We start from the raw sequence: 15130 nt of genomic DNA, 5'->3' as shown, positions 1-15130 counted from the left end.
GCTTTGCTGGCACAAAGTCTCCTCAGTTCTCTGCTCACCTGCGCTGTTGTAATTGTGGGTGGGGATGTCTCTCCTATGCTGGTTGGAGTGGTAGCTGAAAAGGCTGCCACTCTCGGCGGCGCCTGTTTGCTCGATACTATACTGTATATGTACTTTAGTATTATAACACATAGAATGTAATGGAAAAAATAGTGAATTTCCAGGAAAACCTCCACTTCTAATGATCAGAATAATATTGTTAATTGTAGTATGTGTGCATGTGTGTATATATATATGTATATATCTCTCTATTATTTTATATATATATATATATATATATATATATATATATATATATATATATATATATATATATATATACATCTGTCTATTATTTTATATATATATATATAGTGCAAGAAAGAGTCCAAGACATCATAAAGATTTGGGGCAGCCACCCGTATATTGTTGTTCCTGGCTGCAAAAGTCGAAATAAGTAGCACGATGTGCATAGAACAGAGTCCAAAACAGACCTGATCACAAGAGACAAAGATAGAGGCTTTAAAGGCCCGTATAGGAAGTGACATCATCAAAAGGGCCGGAATCAGAAGTTATGTCATCTGGACCGGAAGTGACGTCAACAAAGGGCCTGGTGCCGGAACCTTGCATATATATACACACACACATATATGTTGCATTCTGTGTATGATTTTTCTTAATATGCTAGTATTAAATCACTGTCACTGTTCTAATGAGTTATATAAGTGAGCATTTAATTATACTTCGAGCATGTAACAATAAATGTAAATTTGGTAAGTCTGAAGTCACCATGCAGTGGTATCTCAGTAGTTATGTTTGCATCTAGGAGTACATTTGCCCTAAACGATTCGACTTACAAACCTGATTACCTATTAGGCGTCATCCTAAGGTTAAGCACTCCATATTGCACAGCCGGCTAGCCGCTATAAATAATCCCCAGGATTTATTAAAGTGATAGGCTATGTGTCAGCTGGTGGCATAAACGAAGCAGAGTCCATCAGCGATTGGCTATAAACCCAGAACAGCACAACAGAAACAAACTGGCATCCAGAAGGATGGTCCTTAAATTGGTGAAGGGCATTTGCAGTGTTAATATTTATTGGTAAAAAGTGAGAATCTGAAAAGTTAAAACAGAAATATACGTTCAAAAACTTGACAATTCATACTCTGGCACCAGAAGCATAAGCTAAACTGTTAACACTCCCCAGACATTTCTTTTTTACCCACTTTGATGTGACTTATGACTACTAGAGTTATGGAAGTCATTAAGGGACACTGTACAGTAGAACTAGATATGATGATAGAGAATTTGGGCTTTACTTGACAAGAACAGCATAGCTTTGATGTAACTGAGGGCACCTTTTGGCCTTTAGTCTAGTATGTGTAATCCAGTGCCACATTAGCTGAATGTCACAGAAAGTACAGGTTATATGCTCTTAAATGCAGCAGGTTTTTGTGCCACCTGGTAAAATCGACAGTATATATGTGCAGCCACCACAACGTAGTGTCAACAAACTGACCCTTAGCGCTACCATGTACATTTAGAGGACTGCATATGCAAAACTCTCAGTGTAATAATCTTATTTTCTTTCTTGATGTGTATTTCTCCATTATTTTCATTTGTTTGTAGCATCTCAATGTAATTGCACACATGTCTTTATTATACTTGCATTAACCTGAATATTTAGCTTGATTGTGCTTTTTTGCTCTTACTTGTGCATGTCAAATGCCCCCCTCTAAATAACACATTTCTTTCAAATTAGTTTTACAAATTAAATGAATGAATTCAATTTTAAATTGTATTAATAGGTTGAATGGGTTGAAATACTGTATGGCGTATTAGGACACTATAGTGCAGTGGTTAGCAGTGTTGCCTCTCAGCTCAATTTCTTTGTTTGAATCTCAGCCTGACTGCTGACTGTGTAGAGTTTGCACATTCTGAACATGTCCGTGTGGGCATTTATTAAACATCCTATAGACATGCAGAACATGTTATTTCCAAAATGTTTCAATATGAATGCACATGGATATGTGCACTGTGAAAGAATGGCCCTCATCTAGGATTGTTTTCTACCTTTTTTAAGCTGGAATTGGCACTGACTCCCCATGACCCTTAACTGGCTCTTGGGTTAGGCAATGGATGGAAGAGTGAATCAGCTGTTGAGCAGACAGTATGTTATAATGACTAAGACCTTAGAACTTCCGACCATAAAGATGAAGGTCCAGCCCCTAAGTACTCACTTGCTGCATTACTCTGAGCAAGGCACTCACCCTGCTTATGTTCCAATTATAATGTAATGTAAAAAAGATTGTACAGTAGCTATGCACCTATAAAACACTTTAAGATGGTGTTTACTATCAAAAGATCCATCCATTATCCAACCCGCTATATCCTAACTACAGGGTCACGGGGGTCTGCTGGAGCCAATCCCAGCCAACACAGGGTGCAAGGCAGGAAACAAACCCTGGGCAGGGCACCAGCCCACCGCAGGGCACACACCAACACACCCACACACCAAGCACACACTAGGGACAATTTAGAATCGCCAATGCACCTAACCTGCATGTCTTTGGACTGTGGGAGGAAACCGGAGTACCCAGAGGAAACCCACGCAGACACGGGGAGAACATGCAAACTCCACGCAGGCGAACCCAGGTCCACAGGTTCTGTAAAAAGATGCTATATAAAATTAAACATTGTTGTATTTATGTTAATCCTGAAACTAAATATAAATAGTCAATCCACATCACTTTTTTATGACAAGACCCAGACCTAAGCAATTAGGCATTCTTTTTCTTATGCAGCCTGGCAAAAATAGTCAATGTTCTCATTTAACAGTGGGGTTTCTACTATTTATGGTGTAAACTAGTGAAATACCTACTAAGAAATGAAGTCCAAAACATGATAAATATATTGGTGTTTTTAATTTGACTAACTTTGATAATGTGGATTGCATGGTTTCTGCCCCTCTCGAGAACCATCTTTGCTAATTGTGCCCATGGAGCAGCACCTTTTTTGGGTGTCTGAAGAGTGTGCCATGACTGGTGAAATGGATGCGTTCTTTGAACCATTTCAAGATGAGGCTCTGCAGATTTTTCGGGCTGTTTTATTTGTTGTCTTTGCTAGCTCGTTGTTCTCGTTTTCTGATTTTTTTGAACCTCCATGGTGATTGGATGGGGCTCTCATCTAACACATTTTATTTTGATTGACCCTAATCTTCTAGTTTAATAAAGTATTCCTTTGATGCCAGTATTACAGTTTTGAAGTTTCTTTTTATAATCTTTATGAAATGCCTTTATTTTAATCCTTTAGTGACATAAGTTAAATAAATAATACATAGACAAGAAAGAGCAAATTAAATATGTTGATAATAGTCATATGTTTGGGGGTAGAATGAAAGGGCAGAAAATAAAATTTATAACATTATCTTCTAAATAAATATTTTTTAAGTGAAGAAACACATTTATTTTAAGACAAGACATGCAAGCCCACCCCAGTTCCTGTCCGATAAATCTGATAAGATCGAAGGTGTACATCCTTTTCCACTATCAGTTTGTTTTTAGCTGCCAAACTTGAGATTGTCAGAAATAAGTTATGCTGTCATTTTGGGTTTCTGCTGGTCATGCAAGCAGCTGACAATTTTAGAGGAGCGGCAGAATAAACCTTTTGTTATGCTGACGGGATGATTGTGTCATTATTATTAACCTTTCATAATAATTCTTAGCTTACTTAGAGAAATGCTTTTTAATTAAATAAACTTAATGCTATACTGTTTGAGTCAAGACTAAACCACAACCCTGTGTAAAAGGAATATCTATGTTATTAATAGTTAATAGTCATGAAATCCTAGATCAATGCAGCAATGGCACAAGACAATGATGGGTTCACTGTGGGTATACCATAATTGTGAAAACAGATAAATGAATGTACGTAGCTTGAAAGGTGATTCTGGTCATTCATATACAGTACTGTATATTTTAAGCACCCATGGACAATACTCATCACTGTTTTAATTAATTTCACAGTAGTTTTATTGTCCACTAATTTTAATATTTTTTGCAAATTATTTAAATTGAACTTTATAGCCATGTATATGCAGAGATATGCAGAGATATACATTTTCATTTAAAAATGGCCTTATTAAATAAAAATGAACCCTTTCTATACTACCGGTTTCACATTTCAAAAGTATATTTTTCCACAACACAATGAAAACACTTATGATGGAGACAAGCCCCTACGCCTAGCGTGAGAGCATCAATGGAAAAAATCCTCAAAGGGATGGTAACACCATGAGCTACTGGATTTATCACAAAACTGTAGTGACTGATAAATTATTTGCCTTTTGCGCATGCATGCAGTGTTCAAACTGTACAAAACACAATTTAGATGCATACAGGTAAGCAATGCCACAAGTGCCACGGAAAGTTAGAAGCAAGAAGATTAGCTGGTACTCAGTCATGTTCTCACTCTAATATCAATCAGCATTAGGTACATGACAGGCACCAAATCAACACTTGATTAATTGTAGAGCAGACTGAAGAATGCACCCATGCTCATTCATACCGAGATACAGAAGAGGAATCATTTTGCCTAACTTGCAAGTTGTTGAGATGTAGAAGGAAATAAACTACAAAATAGGAGGCAAATATGCCAGGTCCACAAGAAAATGTCAAGTGTGGCAACCAAACCAAGTCCTATGAATGCCACTGCACCCTAGGCAACCTGGGATTGTTATCTAAAATGTGACCTGATGCTGATTTCCCAATATTGTCCCTCTGCTTCTCATCAATTGTTTTAGAAAGTCAACACTTACTTTGTTCTGCTGGATAATGTGTCTTGTCTTGTCAAAAGTGAGCACCAGTCTTCAGCAAAATGATTAGCAGATACTTCCTTGCACGGTCTCCTTTGTAAAGTTAAGAACAAGAGAGCAAATTACCAGAAGACGAACAGTAAATTCTCAGTGTTGTACACACATTAGAAAGTGAGCGATCATCACACTCACACACACACACGTAGAAGCTAATTCTTAGTTTCACGTACTCAGGTTTAGTTTGTACTTTTGTGGTTACGAAATCCAAACATCATTCATTTTTAGTTCAAGCAAACCTTTCATAAGGAAAGTTGCTGTTGATAGAGAAATTGAAAATCTAATATTAATAATTAATCTGAAAATGTAAAAAATCATATGGTTATCAAAGCTTTATTCTTTTTCATGTGATGGACTGAAGGCTAATTTTCACGTTATATCCTCATCAAACATTTGTCTTTATCACTATGGGAAGGAACACCTTAGTAATCTAAATTGATTTTTTTCTTTGTTTACAAATTTAACATAAGGTAAATATTTAATTTATGATTTATAGTTACATTTAAATATTGATAATGCGCTCAACACTTGTAGATTGTTTATTTCTTGATCTGGGGGCATTTCTGTAATACAAAGTTATCTTTTCTCTTTCCCATGGAAACTATGAAACCTCATAAATCCAACAAAATACAGATTTGTATCGCTATATATGTATTTTGCTTCTTGTGCCATGCATTTTAATTTTTTTTTCACATTATAATTCATATTACCACGAGGTTTACTGAATCTGGTATTAAACAAATTAAATTATCTATTACAAAGTTTTCTTCTTTTTCTTCCCGCATGTAAACAGCGCCCTGATGGAAAGCCTCATCACTCCTCTTCAGGACCGCATAGAAGACTGGAAGAAAACTGCCACCCAACTTGACAAGGACCATGCGAAAGGTGATTCATCTCATTCGTATGTGTGTGGCCTTTGCCATGAGTTCAGCTATTCACATTTGACAGTAAATCCAGCCATCCTTCAGAGACGAGCATTCATTTGTTGGTGGCTGACCAGAGCCTGTTTGTTCTACAGATTCAATGCACAGAAATGTTATCACTTGTCATAAGAAGTTACCAGCATCGCTACCTGTCTAGAATAATGTGTCTTACCTATTTTAATCTCTTTCAATTAATATTTATGCAGATTAATCTGTAGAAACAGTAATGATTGATAAAAGATTAATGAAAAAACTTGAAAATATTACTGTAAAAATGTGTGTATGATGCCTATTTATGGCTTGATTTTTTTTTTTGTTCTTCTACAAATTGTTTTTACATTAAGACTTGTTTTTTAACTTTTATTTGGATTTTGACAGTCACTGGAGTGATCAGTCACACTGATGTTTTGCTTTTTTCCATGTGATGATACTCACATAAGTTTTGGAATGTATCTGAATACAAACATTCACCTACAGTTAAAACTGAAATTATTTGTGGAATTTAAAAATAACATGACATTGTCATACTTTCCTAACCCTATTCAGGGTCATGGGGTCTGGAGCATTGACTACAAGGCAGGACACCAGTCTATTGTAAGCTCACTCATACATTCACCCACAAGCATAAAATTCAAATCACCAGTTAACTTAACCCACACGTCTTTTGGAGTTTTTAGAAGAAACCCCACATGGTGAAAGCCCACACAGGCATGAAGATAACGTGCAAAGTCCACAAGGACAGCTTCTGGGTACAGCAATGGATCTATCTCTACGTTGGCAGCACAACTGTGTCACCATGGCTAACTGTTTACATGATTATTATCCAAAGCTGAAACCAGGCCCCAATATAAATTTTGTCTATTTACTCCAAAACCATAACGAATTTCAATCGGTCTTTACATTATTCACACAAGGATGAATGAAGGCTGTTGCCTTGTTGGCACCTTACTCTAATATTTAGGATACTCTCTCTTTTTCAATTGTGTGGACACTTAAGTTAGATTTATTTGTTTTATAAAATTGTAAGTAAAATCCTTTCAGGTGTGAACTACACATTTTGGATTTTCCTTCTTAAGTAACCCTCGATTTTGATGTGAGTCGTATTCATAGTGTCACATGTGTTTAGAATCGGCCTACCCTGGACTTGTACAATTTTATACACTTTCTGACAAGATGCATGTTTCTTTATTGAGAAAATGAATAAAAGCAATTTATAGATCATGCCTGATCTCATGACCTGTTCCCTTTTAATAAAATGACTCTCTGCCAAAAAGCAGAAAATTGTATTTTTGTGCTCCGTTTCCTCACATTTCATCTCAGACTCTATAACCTGCTCATTCTGTGCGCTGTCCTCTCCTGTCACATTTAGTGAAATCTGTCCACTGTACTTCACATTTGTCACCTGTAGCCAGTTTTGTGATTACTAGGCTTTGTCAAAGCTGTCACCTGCATGTTGATGGAAACAAATTTCCAAAACCTCTCTGCGCATGATTGCTTTTCATTATTGATTCACATTACATGTTTTCTAATCCAATACAAATATTTTTTGAATTGGAGCTGCATAAGTGAGTTTTCTGCATTTTTGCACTAAGAATTAAAGTAGCGACTTGATGGAGTGCACATGACATGTCTGTTTGAAGGGAGACATGATCCTGTATAGTTTATTTCTCTGCTTCTCTTCAAGTAAACTTTTTTGTTAGTCTTTCTGTATGCACGTATACAGTGGAATGAAAAAAACTTTTTCTGGACCTTAGTGATATATACAAGGCATTATGTTTGTACTTGAGACTTAAAAAGGGTAAGTGCAGTTATAAAAAGTATAAAACCAATACAGCACTTTACACAAGACTATGCGCTGTGCCGTTAGAGAGGTGCATTATAATACACTAAATAATACTCAACAAGTGTACAACTTGAGTTCCATGTTAAACAGACCACATAAATGTTCTGTAGATGTATGTAAGTACATAGACTTGAGCGGCAAATAAAGTGACTAGTGCTGTAAAATAGGCAGTACAATAAAGCAGGAAGTGCAATAGGACATTATTTTCCACATTTATTAAGTTAGGGGTGGGTGGATGAGGGCACCAGTGTGTTGAAGTCATGACAGGCCTGTGAGTATAAGGTGCTACAAAGTCCTGCAGAACTGGTTCGGATACCGCCATGCCTTTTGACAAGCAGAAGAGGGCAAACAGTCCAAGGTTTGTCATCCTTGTGGCAAATGTTCTGAATAGTAGAGGAGACCCTTCCATCTGCTACTGCGCCGCGTGGTCCGAGATGTTGCCATTCCTATACCAGATAGTAATAGAACTGTGGTACCCCTGGTAATCTTATGCTTATGTTATAATATGCTTTGTAATAATTAAGAATATTTATGCTGTTCAATCTCTGGTCTAATTATTCCCTTATTTATATTTTGCACTTCTTTAGTCCTATACATCAGAAGCTTTGGAGTGTGTGTTTTTTTGGTAAAACCCAGCAAAGCAAAGTGTTTTAAATGGTTTTCATTTCTTTTTGTGTCTCAGAGTATAAACGAGCACGTCATGAGATCAAGAAGAAATCTTCAGATACTTTGAAGCTGCAAAAAAAAGCCAAGAAAGGTAGGAAGTTCTGGGAACCTCAAGAAGTAATGCATTTTTAATTCAGCCCTTGTCCTTTTGAAGTATTCTGAAGCATAGACAATCTTAAAACACTATGACACCTATGAAAAATAATATTTTGTTCCACTCCAGAAATAACAATCCCATGACTGATGTTAATTAAAATGTAGCCCAAGTGACATAAAAGTGTTCTGCCTTCCGTGAAGTGCAATTATTTATGTCTGTGTATTGCAAGTGTCTCTCATCAGATTGGAAAAGCAGTCACTTCCTTCAGGGACCACAGAGGTCGCAGAGGTGTTTTTGAATTTTGTAAGTGTAATATTTACTTGGTAAAAGGGATGTAAATAGTCTGTCCAATACTTGAACATCAGTCACAGGTAAAGCAAACTATAAATATTTTAATTTTTACCTTGTATATTGAAAGGTGGTGAATAAAGAAAGTGATACTGGTCAGGGCTTTCCCAGTATGGCTGGAGAGATTTTTGCATGTGAGTGATGCTCGAAAATTACAATGATAATCACATAAAAGTGAATGTATCTTGGTAAGGGGCTGTTTATCTTAAGATTAGACATTTATTTAACAAATTATGAAATTTAAGAAGTGTTGAGTGGCAAACATTAAATCTCCATATTGGGTAAACTGTTCAAAGTGAAATCAAATCTGATCATGGGTACTTTAAAATTAGTTTCACATGTATGGAGACCCCGTAGTTTCGTCAATGAAAGCCACTATACTTTATCTAAAAGCACTTATGTGGTGTCTGAAGACAAATCACACTGATTAAATCTGAAGACTCAAAATATATTTGAAAAAGAAACATACCGGAATGCTAAGGTGCCTTGACACAGTGTGAACCAAAGCTGTACTGCTATTCTCCATGTTCTGTAGGGAGTTGCAACGTGTAGAAAATAGCTAATATGCTTCAGTTTAGGACATTCAAGGAAAATATTGCAAGAACAGAGCATTATATTTAAACAAGGACCTTAAAAGTGATAAATTTCTAAATTTTAAATTAAAATGTTGTAAATTTCTAAAATCAGCCTTAGGGATAGGGTGAGGAGTGCAAGCAATGGCCGTTGCTCCTCCGCATTGAAAGGAACCAATTTGATTTGGTTCAGACATCTGACTAGGATACTTCGTGGATGTGTTCCTTGAGAGGTACTTTGGGCATGTTCTACCAGGAGGAGACCTTTGAGCCCACCTTGGACACACTGGAGAGATTATATCTCTCGGCTAGTGTAAGGAAGGCCTCAGTAGCCACCCAGGAGATTTGGAGAATATGGTAGGAAAAGAGACATCTTTGTTTAGATTGCTGACCCTGTGACACAAACCTGGAAAAACAGCAGAAAATGGATGGATGCTAATAAAGTATGAGCTGACAAATGGTCCAGACATGTGGATAGAAAAACCCTTCCATCACTTTGCCTTCTTAAATCATTTTAGGATTTTGGAGCCATGGCCTATCTAGACAACAATGGGCCAGGATGGGAACAAACTCTGCTGCTTTTCTTCATGTTCTATACAGAGGTACAAGGTGTAGAAAATTGCTGAGGGTCCATATGGTTCTTCCCATTTATGTTATGGAATGTGCCACAGTGCCAAAATGCAGTATGTTGTAACTCTCAGTAAAAACTGATTAAGCTGCTCTGCATCTTTTTTTCCTTCAACACTGTTAACCTGTTTTATTAAGTCTAAATTTTGCACTCTGCTAATTTGTCTGTTTTCTAAAATATATATATATCAAATATACATGATCATTAAGAGTGTATTTGATATACAAAAAAAAATTCTTATGTAAAAACATTTCTAGATAAGGTTGTGTATTATTATATTTTAAGTGTTGCATACTATGGAAATCTGATTTTCATAGTATGGGTTCATGAAGAGGTGGGGGGCCTATAATGGCTGCAATCGGTACAAGGCAGGTCACTTTCTGAGACTGAATATCAATTCATCGCAAGGCAAAAGTCCATACTAACTGACATAAGGGCAGTTTGCTGTCACCGGTTGGCTTAGCAGCAAGTCTTTGGATTGAGAGAGGATCTTTCAAAACTTTACACAGAGGCCACTCCTGCTACTTTACCTATAATGGAGGTCAAGTGCTATATTATATAGAAATTTATTTAAATATATATAATTATGTAGAAAAAAAGCAAAATATTAGAATTGTGCATATTTCTGATGATGCTATGGTACAATGTGATGGTATCATTCATTTATCTGTCTGTTTCTAGCCTCAGTTGTATTTGGTTTATATTGATAAACAGAAAAACAGCATCTCCTGCTTACGCCATGTCTCCTGAATACACAGTTGTATGATTGCAGAAGCCAAGCAAGGGAATTGGACCCAGATAGTACTTGGGTGGCTGATTGCCTGGGAATATCAAGTGCTGTGAGCTTTTAGTTATTGGCCAGCAGGAGGCAACATTTCCCCATTCTCTATGCAATTTCATAAGCTAGCCAGCAGGGAAGAATTAGACAAATAACATTGGATGATAAGTAAATAAAATGAAACAATAAACAATTGAAAATCTTTTTCTTCTTTTTCAAATTATAATTGAACAGAAAGAAATACAAAAATAAGCCAAAATATTTTTATATACATTTGTTTTTAATGTTTTTAAAAGTTGAAAATCTTATTTAGCATAAAAGCAGACATCAGGGACATCTTTGCCTTTTACTTTAAGTGCTTTATATCATTTCACCTAATGTTTGCAATGTCATTTTATTTTATTTTATTTTTTTTGTAAATAGCTTTTAAGCCCCTCACAAAAAAATCACTAACTGTCAGCCATTACCCTCTTCCACTTTGTTAAGGTCTGCAGTTGAATTTCTGTGTCATTTACCTGCTTGGTAAATGGCAGTTGAAGCTGTGGATGATGCAGGAAGGAGCCCTTATCTAAAACAATTTATGATTTATGCATAAGTAATGTTATATATAGTATAAATCATATGATTAAACTATTATGCAGCCAAGGAAGTGGTATGTTATTTCCGAACTTTAAAGTGTTTGGGCTGTGGTCTTTAATGGAAACTGAGATGCTTTCTGCTGCACGCAGAATTTGCATTTATCAATTAGTTGTGTATTTCATTGGCTTACTATCTTACTGGTTAAGAATACATAAATATATATTTTGGTATGAGATAAAATAGGCTGGAGGCCATTGTTATTGACACAGTTTTGTAAATGGATGTGTGGTTACTTCAAACTTCCTAAAAGGTTTTTAAAGTATAGCTAGGTTGAACCTCCTAACTTAAAACTGAAGGAATCTGATGGACGTAACAAAAATTAAATTGCACAATAATTCCAATGACCCCAAGCAGACCAAAGCACAATTTTAAGCAGTTTTCTTTTCAACGCATCTAGAGTATTTGTGGTTTTTGTGGACAGCATATCAAGAAACACCCTTGGATGTTAGGATGTCAGTTGTGGAGGCTAGGGTAGCATTGTTGCTTTATGTAGATAATATTTTCCTCTTTGCTACAACTGACTGTGACCTTCCTTGTGGTGAAGTAGGAGCCAAGTCTAAAGACAAAGCTCTCAATTTACTGGTCGATCTACATCCCTCTCCTCACATATGTCCATGAGTAATAAGTAATGACCAAAAGAATGAGATTGCAAGTTCAAACAACAGAAATGAGGTTTCTTCTCAGTATGACTGAGGTGAAACTCTGTGATCGGGTGTGAAGCTCAGTGATTCAGGAGAGCCTCAGAGTAGAGTCACTACCCCTCCGGATCGAGACAGGCCAGTTGAGGTGGTTTGGGCCTGTTATAATGATGCTCCTAGGTGGTTGCCCCTAGAGCTGCTCTGAGCATGCCCCACTGGACAGAGACCCTGTGGTAGACCAGGATACATCAGTGAGATTATATCTGTTGGCTGGCTTCAGAACACTGGGGAATTCATTAGGAAGAGTTGGAATCTGTAGCTGGAGATAGTGATGACTGGGCTGACCTGGAAAAGTGGTAGAGAAGATGAGATGAGACAACTAGGACAGTGAGCTTCATAAATTCAATATACTGTATTTTATTCCTTTGGCTGGTTAACCTGAGAGATTATGACTTCCACTAAGCCTTGAGCATTTGTTATGTATAGTACTACTAAAATAAGGTGGCACAGTGGCGCAGTGGTAGTGCTGCTGCCTGACAGTAAGGAGACCCAGGTTCGCTTCCCGGGTCCTCCCTGCGTGGAGTTTGCATGTTCTCCCCGTGTCTGTGTGGGTTTCCTCCAGGTGCTTCCTTTTTCAGTCCAAAGACATGCAGGTTATGTGCATTAGCGATCCTAAATTGTCCCTAGTGTGTGTGTGTGTGTGTGTGTGTGTGCCCTGCGGTGGACTGGCACCCTGCCCGGGGTTTGTTCCTGCCTTGTGCCCTGTGTTCGCTGGGATTTGCTCCAGCAGATCCCCGTGACCCTGTGTTAGGATATAGCGGGTTGGACACTGACTGTCTGACTGACTACTAAAATATTTACAAGTTTGACATGAACAATTAATAATTGCCATTACATTGCAATGTAAAGCTTTTCCTCCTAACATTCTAACATGGTTGACAGTGTCTGAAACTTCAAGTTGTATTAGGTAAGATCATTCCCTTAAACAAAGTAGTGAAGTTATGGCTTAATTGCTGTATAGTTAAATGGTGATGACAATGCTTAAACGTACAGTGGAAAACAGCCCTATGCTCAGAGATCTTTCAAGGCTTTTGAAGATGTGGCCGTAATTTAAGTAAATAGCTCAAGGTCTAGGATAACTTGGTATGCCCCTCATTGTGCTGGCATGTGTCCACTTAGGAGGTTGTGTTTTCTGAATTTGTATAACATATAAGAACCTTCTCAAAACCACTTAATCCAATTTATCGTCATAGAAGGTAAAGCTGGAGCCTCTCCCAACATCTTATTAGGGCTGAAATGGAAAACATCCATGAAATGTATGTAGGTGGAGTGAAAAGCCATAAGTGGAATGATGACTTTACTTTAAAAAAATGTATGCGAAGGACAGTGCCAGGACAAAAAGCAATATAAACACAAATATGTATTTAGAAGGCACCCTGACCCTATCTCCAATGTGTGAAATACTCCTTGATAACTTAGGGATCCCATCAGTGCTCCAGTGTTTGTTGAACACAGCAGTGTAAAGTCTGGTACCTTTGAATAGACAGAAAGTTAGCTATGGAGAATGCTAACAGGTTGCTCATCTTATCCCTGTATTTCTGACCAGAATCACACAGAACTGTACATTTTCACTAAATATGCACATTTAAATTTGGATTGTGCAACAGTAAAATGGCTACGTTATCATACGGATTGAAATAATTGTGTGCCATGAACCAATTCATTAGCCTACCACAGACCAGTCTACAGTTCCAGTTAACTAAGAGTGCATAAGGCAAACGGTTAAGCTGTTTTCTAATAAAACCAGAATCAGAGTATTAGCACTCTTCTCCACTTTCTGCTACCCACTGTCACACTCTCCAGTATCACTAAGATCAAGGTAATACCTGACATTTCTTATTTATTCGTTTTCTATGAAAGTCACTAACCAGAAAGACTGCTGCCTCTCAGACCCCCAGCCTGTGAAACACTTCCTGACTTCCTGCAAAACCTGTACGGTACATTCTAACAAACCCATAATATGTCATTTCTAACAGCTTCACATTTTCTAAATTTTATTTTCTGAGACCCTACACACTTTAGACTTTGGGGTTCTGCCGTGTAAAATGAAATAGGTAAATAGCATTATATCGAATCTGTGTACCGTTCAATGCTTTGAGAATAGTGTGCCACACAGAAGCCCATGGGGTCTAGTGGGTGGTCTAAAAGAATTATATATAGTTATGTCGTATATCCCATTGATGAAGCTGGTACACTAGTGCATGTTATGTAGTACTGTTAGTTCGAATCTGAGTTTCTCAGAGAACTGAGTTCAAAATCTCAGCCTGGTTAACAACTCACTGGAATTCTGTCCACATCCATGATTTTTTCTTTGCGGGCCTCACTTATCTCCCCACTTCCCAAACATGTGCATGCTAAATAAATTGGCACTGTGTGTGTGGTTGTGTGTGTGTGTGTATGTGTGTGTGTATGTGTATGGGTTAGCCTTGTGATAGAACTGCAAAGTGTCCAGGGTTTTCTCCTGTTTTGTACCTGATGCCTCTGGGATAGCTTTGGGATAGCCTCTGAACCCCTATAACCCTAGTGATGCTTTATGTTAATTTGGGTAATTGATGGATAACTGACTCCTCCTTCCTATTGATGATGATATGCCAGGGTGTTTTTTTTTTACCTTTCCAGAAGTAATGGTTACACCCTTCCAAGCAAACTGACAGAAGTACATGTACATTTATGCCATTTTCAGTTGGGTGTGCCTTTTGATCTATCAACTGCTCTGTTATTGGCAAAACTGCAGGAAGGCCACATAACCTCATTTACATACTTACCTGAATTCTGCTTTTGGAGCTGGTTGTCCTGTTTTTCTGGACTGGCTGCTGGAATTTTACTGAAATGCTTCTAATTTTCCCCTCAGGGTTTACCTAATTTTCATCCTCAGGTATAAAGCCATATGATCTCCTGCCAGCGGCCTTCTTTACTAACTTTGACACTGAGTTCCTGTTTCTGCTTTCTCTCCCTTCCCCTCCTCTTCCCTCTGTCTCTCCCCACAAATTCCTTCATTTAGAACTCCTGGGTGAGTATGAAACACCAGTTCCCCTCAGGTCTACATCTT

General features: G+C 37.5%; 1 protein-coding gene across 7 annotated transcripts in view; it reads left to right on the top strand.

Annotated features, from left to right (window-relative positions):
* The window catches only part of mtss1lb (MTSS I-BAR domain containing 2b), a 265560-nt gene that overhangs the window by 220547 nt on the left and 29883 nt on the right, over positions 1–15130 (top strand). For all 7 annotated transcript variants that reach the window (XM_028809688.2, XM_051931520.1, XM_028809683.2 and 4 more), the window contains exons 5-6: positions 5683–5774; positions 8338–8412. In XM_028809688.2, the coding sequence (XP_028665521.1) occupies positions 5683–5774; positions 8338–8412 (167 nt within the window). The remainder of the gene's footprint in view (positions 1–5682; positions 5775–8337; positions 8413–15130) is intronic.

The sequence above is a fragment of the Erpetoichthys calabaricus genome, chromosome 9, assembly GCF_900747795.2.
Source record: "Erpetoichthys calabaricus chromosome 9, fErpCal1.3, whole genome shotgun sequence".
Classification (NCBI taxonomy): domain Eukaryota; kingdom Metazoa; phylum Chordata; class Cladistia; order Polypteriformes; family Polypteridae; genus Erpetoichthys; species Erpetoichthys calabaricus.
This window is presented reverse-complemented; position numbering and strand designations above follow the sequence as displayed.